The 22409-nt window shown below is 37.4% G+C and overlaps 1 protein-coding gene across 1 annotated transcript in view; it reads left to right on the top strand.

Moving 5' to 3' along the window:
- The window catches only part of LOC126092653 (neural-cadherin-like), a 314704-nt gene that overhangs the window by 196128 nt on the left and 96167 nt on the right, over positions 1 to 22409 (top strand). Inside the window, exons 17-18 of the mRNA XM_049908375.1 lie at positions 18344 to 18604; positions 20177 to 20515. Of these exons, the coding sequence (XP_049764332.1) occupies positions 18344 to 18604; positions 20177 to 20515 (600 nt within the window). The remainder of the gene's footprint in view (positions 1 to 18343; positions 18605 to 20176; positions 20516 to 22409) is intronic.

Genomic DNA, 22409 nt, shown 5'->3' with positions numbered 1-22409 from the left:
AAGTCACCAAGAAGTATTTAAAGCATCTTCTTAGGTATGACAGAAATTTCGGATCCTAAAAGATCCCAGAATTGATTTACCTTCTCCAGATTTCTACTGTTGTCTGCATTTATAGGTGTATGACAGTTTATGAGAGTGAAACTTTTATTCTTGCACTTTATTGTTGACATGGATATTCTTTTTGAATTCAATCTAAATTCTGTTAGATTGTCTACAATTTTTTTGTTTGTTTAATGGTTTTTTTTCCATAAAATGCTGTTCCAAACATTGGCATGTTTTCCATTATTCTCACTGCTGGTTTCTCTTTATAAATTCTATAATGTTGTGTATCAACTACATTCTCATCTAAGAATAATGTTTCCTGGATTGCTATAATTTGTGTATCATTCTTCTGAAGAAATAATTCTAATTCCTTTTGTTTCCCAATTTTTAGAAGAGAATTTAGAGTTAATGTTCCAAAGTAGTACTTCTTCTTGAACTGAAACTTGGAATGCTTTTCAATATATTCCATCTCTTCTTCATCGCAAATGTTGGGACTCCCCAGAGCCCTAGGTCCCATTGCATTACATGATGTAATGTTGCATTCCTCATGAGAGTTACTACCTGGGGTATTGCATCCATTGTGCGAACTTTCCATTTTGCGGCCTATAAATTGTAAAGAGTAGGGTAACCAAAGTCATCCCTGAATTCCCTAAGTAAGACCAGGTTGTTAGCCTGGAATATTACTTATTCAGCTGCCACTAACTATGTGGAACAGACGCTGTCAGGGTACCTCCACTAATATGTGATACAGTCATGCCCTCTGTCCACTTTGTCCTTGGACAAGAGGCTGCCTCTTCCCCCAGCTCCACTGTACCGTAGTCCACCTTCTCCACCTTTGCTGCCATTGAGGTCTTCACCGTATCCCTGGCAAGGGGCCCCCATGAGGTACTATCACCCAGGCCAGGTGTTACTCCTCCCCCTCCTCCTTTCTCAACCGGGCTTAGGACCAGCTATGGCGGAGTTTACCTCCTCTTTATTCATTTGACCTACCCATCTAATCTACATCATTCTTCTGTAACGCCACATTTCAAAAGTTTCTCTCCTCTTCTAGTCTGAACTGTTCATTATCCACTTTTTACCTCTGGACAGTGCTACACTCCAGCAAAATACTTCCCAGAAAAATACTTCAAGCTTTTGTTTGATGTTACAAATTTCTGTTCTGTAGAAATGCTTTTCTTCCTATAGGCAATTTGCATTTTGCATCCTCTCTAATTTGGTCACCATCAGTTATTTTGCTGCATGGATAGCAAAACACATCAACTACCTTTATTGTCGTATTTCTTACTTTATTTTCCTCAGCTTCACTTGATTTAATCTAGCTACATTCATTGCTTTGTTTTACTTTTGTTGATGTTCATCTTACAGCCTCAATTCAAGACAATATATGTCCCATTGCACTCCTCTTCAAAGTCCATTTGCTGTTGCTGACATAATCACGGTGCCACCAACAAACCTTAAAATTTTAATTTCTTATGCCTGAACTTTAATTCTGTCTCAAAATTTGCTCCCATGTTTAATAACATGACAGGTAAGCTACAATACTTTCTGACTCCCTTTTGGACTACTGCTTCATTTTCATGTCTCTGACTCTCATAACTCCAGTCTGGTTTCTGTGCAAGTTAGGAATAACCTTTCTCTTCCTTTATCCCTGTTACCTTCAGACTTTCAGAGTGTAGTCCAATCAACACTGTCAGAAACTTTCTCTATATCTAAAATTACTATGAGTGCAGTGTTGCCATTCTTTAACTTATCTTAATAACCCAATTATAAGGTGAGGGTTTTTTTCCCGAATTCATCATTCGAAAAATACGGGGTGATCTTATATTCACAGATTAAACTATTATTGCTGAGGTCAACATTTTTACATTGTTTAATAGATTAGTGTAGGGGCTGTCACACATTTTCAATTGAAGCTTTGGCTATAGAGGGTTTGTACAAATTTATTTTGGAGAGTTGCGAGGCTATGCTTAGCAAACAATGCTTTCATTTTAATGGGCTCGAGATCCCCACTTTGCCAAAGTGCTTGATACAATATTAACCTTACTTGAACAATCATGTGACATTTGACTCCACTTTGGCCTTGGACAAGAGGCTGCCTCTTCCGCCAGCTTCACTGTACCGAAGTCCACCTTCTCCATCTTTGCTGCTGATATGCTACACGATATGCAAGAAACTATGACCCAGAGGTGGAATAGTTTTAACTGTCACACAGATTTTAATCATTGCATGTAATGTCATCTACTCCAGGAGCCTAGTTTCAGCTTAAATCATTCTTCTCATAGTACCACAACTCCCATTTCATCTTCACTCACTTCCTCTTCCCTTTGTATAACACTCTTCAAATTCAGTTCTCTTGTATAGATGTACCACATATTCTTTCCACCTTTCAGCTTTTCCTTCTTTCGTTAGTACTGGCTCTCCATCTGATTTTCAAACAGGTGCCTCTCTTTTATCCAAAAGTCTGTAATTTTCTGGCACCTATCTTCCACTTAGTCATACATGCTTCTACAGCCTTGTATTTGTCCTCTAGCCATTCCTGCTAGTCATTTTGGACTTTCTGTAAATCTCATTTTTAAACACCTGTATTCTCCATGGCCTACTTCGTTTACTGTATTTTGTTTTTATTTTCTCCTTTCATCAAGTAAATTCAATATCCAAGGATTTCTTCTGTGGCTTGTCCTTTTATCTACTTGGTCCTCTGCTGCCTTCACTACTTCATTTGTCACAGGGACATTCATATTCAATTGCTTATTCTTTCCTCTATTTCAGTTAATCATTGCATGATACTCCCTTTGAAACTCCCAGCAACCTCTGGTCCTTTTAACTTATCCAAGTCCCATCTCTTGAAATCTTTCTTGTGCCTCATACAATCTACCAGAAACATGAATTGTTGATGGTGAACAGCAACCAGCCTTATGAACAGTAACCAGCCTCAAATTAGTTTTGTATTACTTCATTCAAAAAGTACCATTACCAGTTTCAAATTTTTTACAATTCATTATCTGATTTATTTATTTTTTATTTTTTTATTTATTTATTTTTTTACCAGCAATATGGGCTATATACTGGTTTCCTGTGAGCTGCCCTAGGATAAACAGTAATTTATAAATTACAAATGTCTAACCAAAATGGTTGTGCTACGTATCTGTGCTGTAATGCAACTTACGTGAAATGTTCATCTGGCACATTTGTATTAACATTCCAATACAGATAAATAGCGCAACTTTTTTTTTTTTTTTTTTTTTTTTTTTTTTTTTTTTTTTTTTTTCATCAGTCTTCTGACTGGTTTGATGCGGCCTGCCACGAATTCCTATCCTGTGCTAACCTCTTCATCTCAGAGTAGCACTTGCAAACTACATCCTCAATTATTTGCTGCATGTTTTCCAATCTCTGTCTTCCTCTACAGTTTTAACCCTCTACAGCTCCCTCTAGTACCATGGAAGTCATTTCCTCATGTCTTAACAGATGTCCTATCATCCTGTCCTTTCTCCTTATCAGTGTTTTCCACATGTTCCTTTCCTCTCTGACTCTGTGCAGAACCTCCTCATTTCTTACTGTATCAGTCCACCTAATTTTCAACATTTATCTGTAGCACCGCATCTCGAATGCTTCGATTCTCTTTTGTACTGGTTTTCCCACAGTCCATGTTTCACTACCATACAATGCTGTACTACAGACATACATTCTCAGAAATTTCTTCCTCAAATTAAGGCTAATATTTGATATTAGTAGACTTCTCTTGGCCAGGAATGTCCTTTTTGCGATTGCTAGTCTGCTTTTGATGTCCTCCTTGCTCCATCTGTCATTGGTTATTTTACTATCTACATAGCAAAATTCCTTAACCTTATCTACTTCATGAACATGAAACCTGATGTTAATTTTCTCACTGTTCTCATTCCTACTGCTTCTCATTGTCTTCGTCTTTCTTCGATTTACTCTCAATCCATACTCTGTACTCATTAGCTGTTCATTCCGTTCAGCAGATCATGTAATTCTTCTTCATGTTCACTCAAGATAGCAATGTCATCAGTGAATCATATCATTGGTATCCTTTCACTTTGAATTTTAATTCCACTCCTGAACCTTTCACATCCTTGTGTTAAACCCCTTTTAATACAAGCACTTCATTCTTGGTCATCCACTCTCATTATTCCCTCTTGGCTCTTGTACATGCTGTACATTACCTGCCTCTCCCTATAACTTACCCATACTTTTTTCAGAATTTTGATCATCTTGCACCATTTTACATTGTCGAACGCTTTTTCCAGGTCGACAAATCCTATGACGTGTCTTGGTTTTTCTTTAGTCTTGCTTCCAGTATTAACCACAACATCAGAATTGCCTCTCCCATGCCTTTACCTTTCCTAAAGCCAAACTGATCATCTTCTAGCACATCCTCAATATTCTTTTCCATCATTCTGTATATTATTCTTGTAAGCAACTAGGATGCATGAGCTGTTAAGCTGATTATGTGATAATTTTGGTTACACATTTGTAATATATAAATTATTGCTTATCCTAGGGCAAATCACAGGAAACCAATGTACAATCTGTATTGATATGAAAGCATGAAAAAACTGTCTGATGGAGAATTGTAAAAGATTCAAAACTGATCTGGTACTTTTTGAATAAAGTAATGTAAAAATAATTTGTGGCTGGTTGCTGTTCACTATCAACAATTTATATTACAGCCACGATCTCCAACCACGTCTAGCTATGACAAAATTGCATATCTGAAACATTCCAGTGTCTCCAGACCTCTTCCAGGTGTACAAACTTCTTTCACAGTTCTTGAACCAAGTGTTCCAAGTCAAAGTAGTTCTGCCCTCAGGAAATGAGTGTAGGGGTAGCAGATGCATGAGTCTTGCATTGCCATTCTAGGTAAGGTCCTAGTGTAGTTAGTTTGTCATTGCCTTCCTCTGACCTGTTACAAAATGCCAAATGTGTATCTGTAACAATATTATGAGAAGGAAAGTTGCTACTCACCATATAGCGGAGATGCTGAGTCGCAGGTAGGCACAGCGAAAAGACTCTCACAATTAAAGCTTTCAGCCATTAAGGCCTTCATCAACAGTAGACACATGTACACATACACACACACTCATGCAAATGCAACTCATGCACTTGACTGCAGTCTCAGGCAGCTGAAACCACACTGCGAGCAGCAGCACCAGTGCATGATGGGAGTGGCGACTGGGTGGGGGTAAGGAGGAGGCCGTGGTGGGGAAGGGGAGGGATGGGTGTGGCAGACAGTGAAGTGCTGCAGGTAAGGCAGGAGAGAGGTGGGGAAAGGGGGGGGGGGAGGGGGCAGAAGTGGTGGAAAAGGAGAGAAAATGTGTATCTTTGTCATGTAGATAACTGTAATGAGTGGTTGTTCAGTGCTGTGTTGGGTTTATGTTGCTGTGTGTGTGTGTGTGTGTGTGTGTGTGTGTGTTCGTGTGTATATATTGCTGTAAAAGTAAGATAATTGGTAAATCCTAGAATTAACTGGTGAAACCTAAGATTTACCATCACAGTATGGTAAAAGACCGAAATTTGTCTTCTCATTACGTGCATAGTTTTCGAACTTTTACCAAGAGACGTTGGTAAATCTTTGGTTTTATCAATGCAGACTGGTAAAAGCTGGATCGAAGACTCCTGCCTCCCTCGCGCAGGATCAGAAAAATATTATTGTTGCCAATTTTGTGTTCTGACAAGTTTCTTTGTTGGCAATTACAAGTTCTCAGTCCATTCACTGCTGCATAGTTTCAGTCAGTGTTGAGCATCATGTGTACGGTCATCTATGTGACTTGTTTTAGTGGTATTTCTTCTGTGGCTTTACATCAGGATGTGTGATGTTATGCTTAACAGATTTTATGAACTTTTAAGTGAATCACTGAATAAGAAGGAGGACAACAATTTTATGTAACTGCTGAAGAATATAATATTCTGTTAAAAGAAGTGAAAAATGCAAAAAATCATTTCCAATAAAAAATCTGTTCACTGCAGACGTTTTAAGCAATATGATGTTCACAACATCGGAGGTGAAGAGAAACTCAGTGCCTGCTGGAAAAGAAGAAATTCATTATTATGTTTGTTTTAATGAACTGTTTAACATACTACATGAGACCCACATTGCTATAGGCCAAAGCAACCAAACTTGATGGTTGTGGAACTGAATCGTAAGTACAAGAATGTGACTGCTGAACCAATCATTACTTATTTTAGATTACGTGAACCATGTCAGAAAAAGCAAAACACATTGAAAAGAGGTGTTGTAGTGAAACCTATCATACACGGTGAAATGAATCCATGATGCCAAATTGACTTAATCGACATGCAGACAAACCCAGACAGTAAGTCGAAGTTCATACTTGTATACCAAGATCATTTGACAAAATTTGTTAGCCTCCACGCACTACCTTCAAAAAGGGCTGATAAAGTAGCATATCATCTTTTGGACATTTTTACCACCTTTGGTGCCCCAAGTAGCCTTCATTCTGATAATGGTAGAGAGTTTTGTAACCAAGTCATTCAAAATTTGTATGGGTTGTGGAGTGATATAAAAATAGCCCACAGAAGCCGAGGCACAGTCAATCTCAGGGATCAGTCGAAAGAACAAGCCAAGATACTGAAAATATGTTATCAACTTGGATGGAAACAAATGAAACTTCAGAATGGTCTGAAGGGCTGAGGTTCTTGCAAGCAATGAAAAATAGGGCTTATCATGAAGGGATCAGATGTTCACCATATGAATTCATGTTTGGGGTTCCAACAAAAATGGACATGTGCAACCTCAATTGTTCCATGTGATTTAATAATAAATATAAACACTGAAGAGGACTGGAAAATAATGTTAAACACCACTTCCACTGACTCACAGGAAATTGAAAATGACGGCCAAGAAATTGATGCCAGTGAATCAATTATTGGAAAAGAAGGAACAGAGGTAGAAGGTGCAGCTGTAGCAGGTGAGGAAGCACCAGAGACACAGGATTTGTTGACAGTTAACAACAAGATACCAGCACCAGCTGATGGTTGTGACTTGACGTTGACAACTTCCAACAATGTTAACAAAGTGAAACGGATCCTAGAAGCTACGAAAGAAGGTCTTCAATTGCAGGCAAAGGAAATGGAAGCAGCCTCATGTAACAAAATTCCAAAACCTTCTGTTGAACATAATGTAAGAATTAAAGCACTGGATGTAGACAGGCCAAAAATTGATGAAAAATCTATAATAGCAGTAGTGATAAATATCCAGGATGACAAATTTTTTCAACTTGGTACCAAAGCTGGTAAACTGAAGTCATTGTACTCTGGAACCAATTTACATTCTGCAAGGAAAATTTTATCAATGTTGGAGAAGTAGCAAGAGAAGAAATTAGTCTACAGGAAGTGGTTGCTAAACAATTTTTTGTTGGAGGACAATGGTTCAAAAAGTGCAATTGCTTAAAAAAGTGTTCAACTATAAAATTCTTGTGTAAATCTCTTCCATATTATGTAATTTGAAATGCCAGAATAGTTAGCCTTGTTGTAACAAAAATTAACATTCATAATATAAAATTATTTTACAAAATTTTTATTTATATTGAATATTACTCATTATAATCACACTGGAGTGTAAGAATGTTTAAAATACATAAATTTACAGCAAATACAAACTATTCCAATAAACTGCTAAGCTGATTTTCTTAATGAATACAGTTTTACCAGTTGGTATAGGTACATCCTAAGATTTACCAACGTCTCTTGGTAATAGTTCAAAATCTATGCATGTAATAAGAAATTTTTTACTTTTACCAAGCCGTGATGGTAAGTCTTAGGTTTCACCAGTTAATTTTAGGTGTTACTAATGATCTTACTTTTACAATAGATAATGTCAGAAGTTTCATGAGACTTTTAGTGAATAATGTTGTTGTATACAGAGGAGTCACAATGCTAGAAAACTGTAGCAAAATGCAGGAATATCTGCAGGGGATTGAGACTTGGTGCAGATTGTGGCAAGTGTCCCTCCATGTAAACAAATATAATGTATTGCATATATGTAGACAGGAAGACCCATTACTGTATGATTACATGATTGCAGAATGCTCACTGGAAGCAGTTACTTCCATAAAATATCTATGAGTATGCAAGCAGAGCAGTTTAAAGTGTAATGACCACACAAAATTAATTGCATGTAAGGCACATGCTATAAAGATTCATTGGAAGAATCCTCAGGAAATGTAGTCCATCAACAATGATGATATCTTACAAAATTGTCAATTGACCAGCACTTAGATATTGCTCATGATCAGTCTGGGATCTGTTCCAGATAGGATTTATAGAGAAAATAGAACAGCTCCAAAGAAGAGCAGCATGCTTCAGTAAAGGTTCATTTACTAAGTGTGAAAGCATCATGGAGACATTCAGGTAACTGCAATGGCAGATGCTACAAGAGAGGCATTATGTATCAAGTTATGGTCTACTGTTAAAAGATCCGAGAGCGTACATTCCTGGAAGTGTCAGCCAATATGTTGCTTCCTTGTACATATATCTCATGAAAAGATAATTAAGATAAAATTAGAGGGATGTGAGCCCACACAGAGGCTTACCAGCTGTCATCCTTCCCTCAAACCCTTTGCGACTGGAACAGGGAAAGAGGGAAGTGACAGCGGTATGCAAAGTACTCTCCACCACACACTATAAAGTGGCTTGTGGAGTATAGATGTAGATGTAGAAGAGTGCCACTGAGTTTTAACATCTCCATCTGATGGACGATCACCATCAGCAGTGTCACATGACCTCCACTCCAGTGGAGAAGTTTGCCATTTAATCAAGGATGTTGGTGCGAAGACTGGGAATCAGGAACTCTGTACCACCACCACTCCTCTCCTTTTTGGCTAAATATTGGTGATGAAAATTTTTCACCATCAGGATCTGAACCACCCATCACTATTAAAGTGTGCATTACCAACCTTGTCTAGGGAGGTGAGTGGAAACCAAGTATTAGCAATGAGTACGTTATGCTCTGTCCAAAATTCTAATAGGTGGCTTTCCCTTTACCCCAGTCCATATGGTCCTATTAATTTTCCTTTCCCTGTTATTGAATTCCATTCTCCCATCCCAATTAAATTGTCATCTCCCTTAACTGTCTGAATAATTTCTTTTATTTCACCATAATTTCTTCGTAATCTGCAGAGTTAGTGGGCATGTAAACTTGTATTACTGTAATGTGGCTGCCTGTCTGTCTTGGTTAGAATGCATTGTGCTGTTCATAGTAGATTTTTCGTTTTTGTATTCTCTTGTTCAGTATTAGATCTACTCCCGCATTATCCCTATGTGATTTTGTATTTATAAACTTGTACTCACCTAAACAGTAGTCCTGTTCTCCCTGTCACCACACTTTACCAGTTCCCACTACATCTAACTTCAAACTACTGTTTCCCTTTTTAACATCTCTAACCTGCCTATCTAGTTAAGGAATTGAACATTACATGCTCTGACATGTAGAATGATAGTTTGGCTCACCTGCTGACAACATTTTCCTGAGTATTCCCCAGACAGAGATCGAAATGAGGGACTATTTTGTCTCTGGAATATTTGATCCAAGAAGATGTTATCATCATTAAACCATACACTAGAGCTGTCTGCCCCCAGAATAAATAACTGCTGTAGTTTCTCCTTGTTCACAAGGCCATGGTAGCTAATGTTACATGGCCAGACCAGTCACTGCAACTACTGAAACAGCTGTTGCCCCTCTTCAGGAACTGCAAATCTTTGTGGTCTGTCTACAAATGCCCCTGCATTGTGATGTGCACATACAGTACAGCTGTCTCTACCACTAAATCTAGCAAGCCACACAATCTTGGGAAAGTCCTTGGTTCATTGCTTACATCCTACATTTTAGTTTTCCTGTTAAAAAAAAAATGTGGAAGGGCAATCACTCATGCAAAAATGTTTATTGCTGACTTGCAAACACAAGCAACAATTCAGAAAATTACACTAGCTTTTGTATCTGTGTGCTGATAAGAGTAATTTTCTGAGAAGATAAATGTCTCTATGTGCCACCCTTCACTCTACTACAAACTAGCATTTGTGTTTCCTCATTTTTGTTTGTGATTTATGTCTTGAAATATCTCTCATCATATAATTTTTCATGTAAAATACATGATATGTGTTCCATATGAGAGTTGTGTGCACATATTAAGATAACTATCTCAAATAACTGGAAAATACACTTTGACTTGAAATAACAAGTTTATTACAATTTTCCTTTGTTCTGTAATAACAGTGTAGTTTCAAACACATGTAGATGAGGAAGGCTACACAGTTGTGTGTGTGTATGTGTGTATATTTTTCATTCACATGTATTCTCTGAATTTGTTTATATTATACCATCTGAAATTTTCTTTCGAGTAAAAAATGTGATTTTTCTAGAGGACAAGCTACCTCTTTTTTTCCCCCTGTGAGTACGTTTGATGTTTGTTGTATGTTGAGAATCAATGTTTTCAGGAGAGTTCACAGTTTATGTTTGTATGTGTGTATGGGGGGTGGGGGCTGAAAAAGCAAATGCTCGCAAATTGTTCCCATGCACAACTAAGATTTCTGTGCCTTATTAACTATTAAATTTCATATAAATTATAACATTTGTCCATAGCTCTGTGTTATTTCATTCTTTCCAGCCAGCTGAACCTAAGAGCTTATTCTGTAGCCTATGTTGCTTAACTTTAACACACACTACACTCTTTTCTTCTCCTTAAGAAAGTGTGTTCCTTAATACTTTAGTAATGAGCAGGTTAAATGCTGTAAACTCCATTTTATTAGAGTTTTAGAGTTATTAGAAATAGTCGCCCCATGCTCTGGCCTTCATTGTCAGTGTGCTTTCACATTTTGGAAGGCCAGTGCTTTCACATACTAATTCTAGGTCATCCACAAATTGGAGTTTGTTGTGCTGGTGGTAAGTACATCTCAACGAATAAAGAGGTAGAAGAGAGAATGTAATTAACTACAGGCCCTGCACATTTTTCTCTTGCATTTCAAAGAATATTAGAAGAAAATGTGTGAGACAGACTTACAGAATTTGTAAATAAGAACATAATATGAGGCGTGTTTTATAACTAAGTACTGTTTTGAAAAATAAAAAAAAATAAAAAATACATGTTAAGATATCTCAATAATTTTAACTTTACATGAAAGCCTGTACCTTAATCTACTTTTCTACATAATTTCCGTCAATATTGAGGCACTTGTCATAATGTTGTACCAGTTTTTGAATACCCTCCTCATAGAAGTCTGCCGCCTTACTTGTTAACCACTGCACCACCACTGTTTTGACTTCGTCATCTTCTTGGAGATGCTGACTGCCCAGGTGTTTCTTCAAGTGCAGTAACAGATGGTAGTCACTGGGCACAAGATCATGTATGGAGGATGATCTAGAGTTTCCCATCGAAAAGATGTGATGAGATCTTTGATCTGATTCGCCACATGTGGACGGGCATTGTCTTGCAGCAAAACGATACCCTTGCTCAACTTCCATGGACTGTTACTTTGATTCTGGTGTGATGTAGGCTACCCATGTTTCATTGCCCATAACAATTTGTCTTAAGAAATCATCACCATCATTGTGGTACTGCTCAAGGAAAGTCAATGCACTGTCTAAACGTATGGTTTTGTGCACATCCGTCAACATTTTCGGTACCCAACGTGTGCACAATTTTCGGTAATTCAGTGCTCGGTCACAATGCCATATAAAACAGTACAAGAAACATTAGGAAAGTCATCCAACAAGGAGGAAATTGTGAAGCATCTGTTTTCTCTCACATTATTGTCCACTTCCTGCACCAAACTTTCATTAAGGACCGAAGGACGACCACTCCATTGTTCATCATGCACATTTGTGCAGCCATCTTTAAATGCTCTCACCCACTTTCTTACCATTCCATCCTCATAGTGTTTTCGCCATAAACTGCACAGATCTCACAATGAATATCGATCGCTGTTAGGCCTTTAGCACTAAGAAACCTTATAACAGCCCGTACTTCACAGTCGGTGAAACTCACAATTATCGGAGGCATCTTAAACACTCATTACACAACGTAAACAAGGAAGAATCAGACTGTAATGGTGTCAGTGAATAGATTAAGGAACAGGCTTTCATGTAAAAATAAAATTATTGAGATATCTTAGCATGTCTTTTTTTTTTAATTTCAGAGTGGTGCTTACTTAAAAAACACACCTTGTACTATGTAAGAAAGAACATGGATTCAGAAATAAAAGGTTAACAACAAATGCTGCTTATGAGTGCATTACTTGTGTACTTAGCCTGATGGACAAGAAAAGAGAACCAACAGGAGTATTGATTTATCTATCAAAAGCTTTTGACGTAGTGGATTGATCATAAGATTCTGCTGTCAAAGCTTGAAAAGTATGGTATTTGAGTTCTATGCAACAACAGGATCACTTTCTACCTGAGCAATTATAAACAAGCAGTCAGTATCAAACACACTAACATCAACTTTAAAACTATTTCTGAACACTAATCAGAGTATAATCTAATTAAATATTATGTACACCAAAGGTCAGTAACAGGACCACGTCTGTTCTTTTTGTACAGTGACAATCAAAGCTTCAGCAAGACTGCTTATAAAATGATTATATTTGCAGATGACTCCACACTTTTATTTAAAGGGGAAAATAAGGAAGTGCTAAAGCAATCAGTAAACATTGTTTACTATATTATTATTGGTTGTTAGTTAATTATAAATATTCTTTATGTGTGCTTTTGTTTTAATTATTGGTTTAGTTGATGGTTTTAGTTGCTTTAGCTTAGTTGCTTATTTCCTTTCATCTTTATTCTCCTGAAAACCTGTAAAATATTAATATTTTATTTTGAATACCACAGGAGAGCAAGAGATTTATTCCACAGCGACAATCTCACAGAAATTTGTTGTCATTATCTGCTCCACCTGAAATCTCTAAAACCTGTACTCGCTATACAGATCGTTCAGCACAACTGTGTGATATGTTGTTTTATGAGTCTGCATGATAAGCCCAACAATTTAGCAAGTTAAAGTTTATTAATTTGGAGGTACTCTATCGATAAATGATGACCGTGGAAAATGAAGGTTTGCACTATCATTCCAAACTTCACCCCCCAGTGATCTACGTCTCATAATATCTGTACCGTGGTAATTAACTAATTTTGGTATGGAGATATACACACCTTGAATACTTTGTTAGTTATTGGATTTTATTTTGAACTATTTGAACATTTGCTATGTACTGTAATGGCATCTCACAACAATACTATCTCTCTCCTCCTCTCACACATCTGATCTCTCCATTTTCTTCACAAATAGTCCCTAAAACAAAATCTTCAGTTCAGTAAGACTCAGAGATGCATTCCTAGCATGGAATGTCTGATTCTCGCAGTCAGTATGTTCCATTCACCACAATATCAATTTGTCACACCCAAATTAGAGTTTTGCATACAGTGATACACCATAGTTGTCACAAATTGCTCTAAAACAATCATATTTGCAAGTGACACCACAGTTCTGTTCAAAGAGAATGGTAGAATAATTACAGCACACAGTATACAATCTAAGGGACCAATGTAGCAACTGTCTTCAGAATAATCAGCTTTTATTAATAGTAAAAAACAATACAGCAGCAAAATTTCATAGTGCTCTAAACAAGGACATGTACATCTGATTCATCTTTATCAGTGATTAAGGAGTTGATAATAGTACAGATACCAAATTCTTAGAGTTATGGATGTAAAGCAATGATAACTATAATAAGCACATAGAATATCTTAGTGCAAAATTGAGCAAGACCTGCTACCTCCTTTGCTCATTACAATCCTGCTGTAGTGACAAAACATCACAGACTGCATATCACGACTCCTTTATTTTCACCTTAAATATGGGTCACATTTTGGGGTAACTCTAAAGCAGCTATTACTACTTTCAAATAGCAGAAAAAGGTCATTACAATTATATTTGGATACTAACCTAGAGAATCATACAAAGTGCTGTTTAAGATTTTGGGTATTCCACCTTTACCATTTATCCACAAGGGGTGTTCAGTGAGTAATGTAACACTTTTTTTCTGAAGGCAGGTTTCTGTCATCTGCTAGGCAGCAAGAAACCTAGTGGGCACACACTTTTGAGTACCGCAACTGGTAGGTGAGTGTGTCAGCACTACCAAAAGAGATGCCCAGTTGTGCAGCAAGGTGTTTAATTGTGATCCGTCAGTCATCTTGAATGAGTGTGTCTGCATGTTGCAACAGTGCAGGGATTTCCAACAGTGCAGAAGTCACAGCTGTGTGCGACCATCTGGAACGTGGGAATTCAGACAGGTTTGCAAGACCTGGTTGCAATGATGACAGATGCCTTGCTGAATATATTACTGCACTTGTGTTCAAGGACAGGTCTCTGTAGACATTCTGCAGGGACCTATGATTATCTGTGATGCTCTGGCTTCTCACAAAATGTAGCTCAATGACAGCTCTTTGCTTGGAGCACACCTCCATTACAGACACCATTTTGAAAGCTGCATGGATACTTTTACATTCATTAAAATAAATGTAATAGGAAGGACAGTAGTCTGCAAAAAACTGATATTGATGATCATGAAAGATTGCTACTCACCATATACAGGAGATGTTGAGTCACAGACAGACACAACAAAAAGACTGCTTTACATGCTAAGATTTCAGGCAAAGGGCCTTCAACGTAAATAGATAACATACACACATGCAAGCACAGCTCATACAAATGACCACTTCTCTGGCACTGAGGCTGGACTCTGAGCAACTCCGCCTTGTGGGAGAAGCAATTGGGTGGTGTAAGTAAAGAGGGGCTTGGGGCCAGAAGGTTGAGAAATATCAGGTTAGGTGTGGGGGAAGGCAGAGTGCTGCTTATGGCAGCATATAAGGATGTGGTGGGGAGAGGGTAGGGCAGCTAGGTGTAGTCACGAGATTTGAGAAGGATGGATGGGGCTAGGTGGGCGGACAGGGACTAATGATGATTGGGGCCAAGATGTTATGGGAACATGGGATTTATTACAAGGAGAATTCCCACCTGCCTAGTTCAGAAAAGCTGCTGTAAGTAGGTAGGATCCACATGACACAACCTGTAAAGTAGTAATTGAAGTGTAGAAAATTGAATGGGCAACATACTCAAACTGTGCAAGCCACCTATTTCTTGGCCACAGTTTGTTGGTGGCTCTTTCAGTCTTTTCTTTTCAGAATATTGTCATTATTTGATATTTATGGTCATTATACCAAACAAACCAAAAACTTGTATTTGGCCCAAATCAATACATTTCTGTGCCAGCAAGGTGTTTACCACATGGGAGTTAAAATTTATAACAAATTTTCAAGAACATAAAGGCAAATACTAGGGGTAAAGCCTTTAGAAAATCTTTAAAGTCATGCCTACAGCATCACTGCTTTTACAACATTGCAGAATATTTGAACATATGAAGTGTACTATATATATAGTTATAATAGAAGGAAACATTCCACGAAGGAAAAATATACCTAAAAACAAAGATGATGTGACTTACCAAATGAAAGTGCTGGCAGGTCGACAGACACACAAACGAACACAAACATACACACAAAATTCAAGCTTTCGCAACAAACTGTTGCCTCATCAGGAAAGAGGGAAGGAGAGGGAAAGACAAAAGGATTTGGGTTTTAAGGGAGAGGGTAAGGAGTCATTCCAATCCCGGGAGCGGAAAGACTTACCTTAGGGGGAAAAAAGGACGGGTATACACTCGCACACACACACATATCCATCCACACATATACAGACACAAGCAGACATATTTAAAGTCTTTAAATATGTCTGCTTGTGTCTGTGTATATGCGGATGGATATGTGTGTGTGTGTGTGCGAGTGTATACCTGTCCTTTTTTCCCCCTAAGGTAAGTCTTTCCGCTCCCGGGATTGGAATGACTCCTTACCCTCTCCCTTAAAACCCAAATCCTTTTGTCTTTCCCTCTCCTTCCCTCTTTCCTGACGAGGCAACCGTTGGTTGCGAAAGCTAGAATTTTGTGTGTATGTTTGTGTTTGTTTGTGTGTCTATCAACCTGCCAGCACTTTTGTTTGGTAAGTCTCATCATCTTTCTTTATATATATATATATGAAGAGCATTATTTGTAATTTCAGATATTTATTCATAGAAATTGCTTTGACCTTTATACGTATAAACTGACTTGTCCAATGTCTTATGCAAAAACTGATTTTGTGCACAACAGGACCAATAAAAATGTAATACAATACAAATATCAGATGGCAGAATTTTATTTCTGTGGCAAGACATTATTCAAGATATGTATCTACATTTTTCTGTTCAGGATACCACAGTAATGCTGGTCTGAAAGAATATTATTTAGTAGAGAAATAGTCTACTGACAAATGTTCACTACAAGGATGTGGAAGGGCTTACCATTGAAAGTTACACATCCTAGTCAAAACAACCTTGGTAACACGTTGGCGGGCATTTTGTTGGCAGATTGTTTCAACTTCACTGCAGAAGTTTCACTGGGAAGCCCTGCACAGCCTTCATACGGTCCCAGTCTCTCCCCATATAATTTTGACATTTTTGGAGCCCTGGAGAAGACATTCATGACCATCAATTGGCTTCGGAAAAGAGATACATACCTGGCAACAGTCTTGGTTCTGTAGGCAGCCACCAAAATTTTTCCGTGAAGGCATTGACAGTCTTATCTCACAGTGGTATCAATTTATTAACAGTGATAGTGACTACTTTTGAAATACTAAATAGTTTAGTTACTTTTTTCCATCTGTCTTGTTTTCATATGACTGCCCCTTAGAAAATGGGAGGTACTTAAACATGCACAAAAAATGTTATATGATGATCCAAATTGAAAAATGGTGATCCAAATTGAAAAATGCAAGAAGTCATCACTTCATTGAAAGATGTGATATTTTCAAGAACTCCATCAAAAGAAACAATTTCTTTTGACATCATGTTGCCTAGGGTTAAGTCAAGTTCCTCCATGTCAAAGTTGTGAGGAATGTTGTTTTATTTAAACTCCCATCTCTCTCTCTCTCTCTCTCTCTCTCTCTCTCTCTCTCTCTCTCTACCTCCCCCTTTCTTTTTCTCTGTGATCAGTGTATAAACCATCCATTTATAACCACTTTTGAGAGAAGCTCCATTATGGTCTTCTTCCTCATATGCTCAGATGTGGTGATGACTGTCAAAACCTTCAACATACATTACTGAATAACTGAAATATTTTACTGAGGCCAGCTGCCTCCAGTAGATTTCTAGACATTTAGCTCAGTGTGCCATTGGTTTCCCATGTCACACTGAAGTGATGACACACAATGAACTCTGCAAGCTATGATTTGACATAAATTTCACTGTCATAATGCTGATGATAAAATGCACTAGTATGAACTTTTTTCACCTCTGTAGATCTACATAACCCTCACAAGAAAATTCTGTTTAGTTATTATATCCAAATCATTGTGTAGCACAACAGGAAATATATTCCACTCTTTGTTGGTGAAACTAACTGATGTTTGAGAGACGTATTTGTCATACATAACTACTTTTGCAGTGTAATATTACCTTACTGGAAGAATTAGCCAGTAATAGTACTGTTACCAAACTGCTTCCAAGATTATCAGACAAACAGTGAAGTTGTGTTAACTGTTTAATGTTGCTTCCACAAGAAATTTTGTTATTTTGGTTAAGACAGTCAGAACTAAGAAAGGTTGCATGACAGTCAAAGAAAAGTCAACAAATGCAATATCTTAAGTGTATTTTGTCTGTCTCTTATGAATAATAATTTCAAATTATTTTTAAGTTTTATTACTTTCTTAATTATTTTTATTAGTCTAAATTCTTATTGCTTCATTAAAGTATTACTAAATGGCTAAACCACAAAAACATAATTCAGTCCTAAGTAACTAACTTGGATGTTGGATGTCATGTTTCTTCTTCTTCTTCTTTTACATCCCTTCTCAAATTGTTAAACCACAACAACACAATTCAATCCTAAAAAAGTAATGTACATTTTATATGTTTTGTTGTATTTGCTTCCCATTTTATTACAATCAATTGATGAGAAAGCTAAAAACAGGAAGATATGTTTTTCCCTACATAAATACTGACTCACAAAATCCCATTTTAATATCTGTATGTGTTATATTTAATTTACTTCTGAAAAATAATAAATATGTTGTACTTTACATTCTGGTTGTATTGTTTGATATGTTCTTGTTTATATGGAAAGGTAATATGAAGCTAACATGCATAACATAAATCGATAGAAGTTCTTTCTTTTGCTTAAATAGAATATTCATCTTGTAGTGGACTTCTGTAAATCTGCTGTCATGGATGATACTGAAGATGGTACACCTGCAAGGTTTGATGACAGCAGCTGCCAAACCCAAAGAAAAATTCCATTTTTCAGTGAATACTTGAATGTCAATTCGCCTCTTCAAATTGGTGGCATTTATGCTCGGCCATTGCCATTGGGAAAGTATAAATGGAATTTGATGTCCAACATGACTGGGTTTTCTGGTTGCATCAGAAACCTGTTTTACAATGGCCAGGTAAGATATATTTCTAAATGACAAAAATATTTGTATTTTTAAAATTATTAATGAAAAATATGTGTAAATATACAGGGTGTCCATAAAGTCACTTTACAACTTCAAAATTTTATTACAATGGCAGTTGGTGAAATATTTTAACAACATTTATTTTATTGTAATCAGTGTTTACAAAAGTTTTTTTGACAGTGTCTAATAGACCTCTATATGGGCACCTTTAGTTGCACAAAGCACATCAAGACGGTACTCAATTTCTTGCCATGTGCGCTGTAGCATAGCATCATCAATGGTGGCAATGGCATTACAAATCCTTTGTTTCAAGTCAGCAATGTCCCGTATCCATGATTGATACATGATATCTTTTACATACCCCCATAAAAAAAAAAAATCCAAGGGAGTGATATCTGGTGAACGTGGTGGCCAAGGAATTGGCCCATCCCTCCCAATCCATCTGCATGGAAATGTTTCATTGAGGAACCAACAAATATGCAGTCCCCAATGTGGTGGTGCACCATCTTGCTGGAAAATGATAGTTGGTTGTACGTCAATCAATTGTGGTGCTACATATTCGGTCAGAAGGTCAAGGTAAACATTTGCAGTAATTGTCGACTCGTTGAAGAAAAATTGACCAATTATTTGGTTTCACATGATTCCACACCACACATTCACTTTTGGACTATCCCGGTGAAGCTCCCTAGTTACATAGGGGTGTTCAGATCCCCAGATTCTCACATTGTGTCTGTTTAATGTCCCAGAAACATGAAAAGTTGCCTCATCACTGAAACAAACTTGCTTGAGGAATGCTTCATCCTCCAAAAGGTATTCCAGCATGTTGAGTGCAAACTCTGTCCATTTTGGCTTGTCATTTGGCTCAAGTGTCTGTAACAGGTGCACTTTGTAAGTGTACAACCATAAGTTCTTGTGGAGGACCTTATGCACAGTTGAACATGGTAGTTGCAACTGTCTGGCAGCAGAGCGGATGGACTTCGTAGGTGAACGAGTGAAGACATTTAAAACATGATCGATGTTTTCCTCGGATGTTCTTGGTTGCCCGCTCCTCCCTTTATCCAACACTGTCCCTGTCTCCATTAATTTGTTGTGCCATGCATGGATGAGGAGTTGCCATTTTATAGAGGTTCAGTTCCCTCCATCAACAGAGTATCTGAAACGAAATTTTAGTATAAACAAAAACTTTAGTAAACAGTGATTACAATAAAAGAAATCTTGTTAAAATATTTCAACAACTGCCGTTGTAATAAAATTTTGAAGTTGTAAAGTGACTTTATGGACACCCTGTATTTTAGAATATAAAGCAAGGTCTCAAGAACACATAAAGTTCAAAGACTGCAGTGTGTGTGTGTGTGTGTGTGTGTGTGTGTGTGTGTGTGTGTATCATTTTACATAAATTGTTGTGTGGTATTTTTGGTTTTAGTGAATAATTAATGGCTAGGTTGAGCTTTCAGTTGCCTTTATACGGTGTAGAACATTTATAGCTACGATTTGAGTATTTATCACAATAAATTTTTATTCTCTTTCGAATATTGGGTATGACCTTTTTGCCTTGGCTTACAGCTGTATGATCTTTCTGATCCGGCTTTGTCAGAAAACAGTAGAAGAGGCTGCCCAGTGACAGAGCAGCTGTGCTCCACTACTGATTGTGGTGCCCATGGTTATTGCAATGCTGACACTTCTGATGTTCATTGCACCTGTGATTCGGGATGGACAGGACACAGCTGCCTTACACCAACTGTACCTACACGATTTGGCTCTCACAGCTTTGTGAAGTTTTCATTGTCATTTGAACCGAACAAACTGTGGATGCTAGTTCAGCTCATGTTTCGAACAAGAGAAGCAAATGGAGAGCTGTTTCGTGTTACAAATCAGGAAAGCAAGGAATATGCTATACTTGGGGTATGTATATAAAAAAAATAGATGCAGTATGCTTTTATTCTGCCCATATTTCTATTAAATTGCAATTTTGAATCACAGACTTGAAGCAAATTTTAGCCAACCAGCAGATTTTGGCTTAAGAGTTTGAAATAATGATGAGTCCTGAAAACAGACAAATCTGCATGTGAAAAATTTTACAGAAACAGTGCATTACATCGGAGACATATTTGCTGGAATTAATTGTGATACATGAAAATTGGCCATGGCTGCTTAACTGAAGTTTTATTTGTCAACACCATTACTCATAAACAAAGCAAAATTATGCAGCCATGGTTGATTTTTATTCAGCAAAATTAATTTCAACCAATACCCTCATACTACTGAAGACATTACTACATCTGAGAACACAATTACTACTAATGGCTTTGAGACATGCAAAGGCAAGGTGTCTCTATGCCTGAGAGTGTGGCAGGCCAACCCAACTGGACATACTACAGAAGCAATTAAAGAACCAAGTTGTGCTGAGACATTGTAGCAATGTCCTGGGAATTTACAGGAAACTTGGTAAGTAATTACTCCAGTTGGCCATCTAAGTGAAAATAAACTTTTTTCTGGCTGATCAAATTCCGTATGTGGATGTGCTGGAAGGCCAGATAGTACATTCACATTAGAATTCTGAATGAAAGTGTGATAATAAATGGAATGTTGGAAATTCATCAAATAGAGAACCATACACTCTGACAATTTAACCTTGGCTCAAAAGTGTGACATGAATGGTTTATATTCAGTGATAATACGAAATATGTGTCCATAAAAAATACATTATTTAAGGACACCAGGAACGATGGTCAACACTTCCTTTCCAGTCTGAGAGTAACACTGCTGAGCTGGAGTAACCATCTTTAAATGCATCTAATTGGCATCTCTGTACCATCCTCTTAACTCATGAGGGAGAACATCCCCATGCTTTATGAGGCTGCATCTGTTGCCAACACAGTGGCAATTTGGGCTGGTAACTCACAAGACAGCGTGCTGATTGGAGAACCTATTTTAATTTTTGAAATGCCAGATGACATTCTTTTGATCACTGAAAGGGGACTCCCGTTTCATGGAGGCAGTTTAACAGAGAGGCTGTGAAAGCTGTCACGGGGGAATAAATCACACATATTATTTCATTTTTGATATAAATACTTGAAGGACCTTATCAGATTTAGACAGTGGCATGTTTGGAATATCCTGTAGATATTCTTTTATGGGCCAAAGGCCATCTTCTCTGAGGATGTAGTGATAAATAAGTGACTGCTAGCAGGAGAGCACATTTGAAAAAGTTACACTTGAGACATTTCTGTGCATTTGCTGCAAACACCAAACTTAAATTATGCAAATATTTTTCTGTCTTGTGATCAGTGACCAGAATATTGTCAAGTTAATTCACACAATACAGAATTAGTGTAGTAGACTGTTCACGAAACCTCTGAAATGTTGCGAAGGCTCTAGCCACACCAAAAGGTAACCTTTTATATTGATAGAATCTGAATGGTTTAAAATCATCAAGAGGCACCTGAAAATATGCCTCTGCTAGATTTATTTTAGAAAAGAGGTTTTTTCCTGCAAGTTTAGAAAAAAGTTCATCTGGACAAGACAAGAGATACAAATCAATGTGTACTTCAGCTTCAATGGTTTGCTTGAAATCTCTACACAACAGAAGAGAGCCCACAGGCTCCCCAATCACCACTAATTATTAAGCACACTGACTGTAGGAAACAGGGTACAAAACTTGCTGTTCTAATCTGGCTAGTTCAATCTCAACTTCCTCCGTAACGGCCAGTGGAATAAGGTGAACTTTGCAAAATCTCAGACTTGGTTTTAGCTTTAAGACAATGTGGGCCTGAAAAGCTTACTGACTTCCCCAAAC

Source organism: Schistocerca cancellata, chromosome 7, assembly GCF_023864275.1.
Source record: "Schistocerca cancellata isolate TAMUIC-IGC-003103 chromosome 7, iqSchCanc2.1, whole genome shotgun sequence".
Lineage (NCBI taxonomy): Eukaryota > Metazoa > Arthropoda > Insecta > Orthoptera > Acrididae > Schistocerca > Schistocerca cancellata.
The sequence above is the reverse complement of the archived record's forward strand: the minus strand, read 5'-3'. Positions and strand labels throughout refer to the sequence as shown.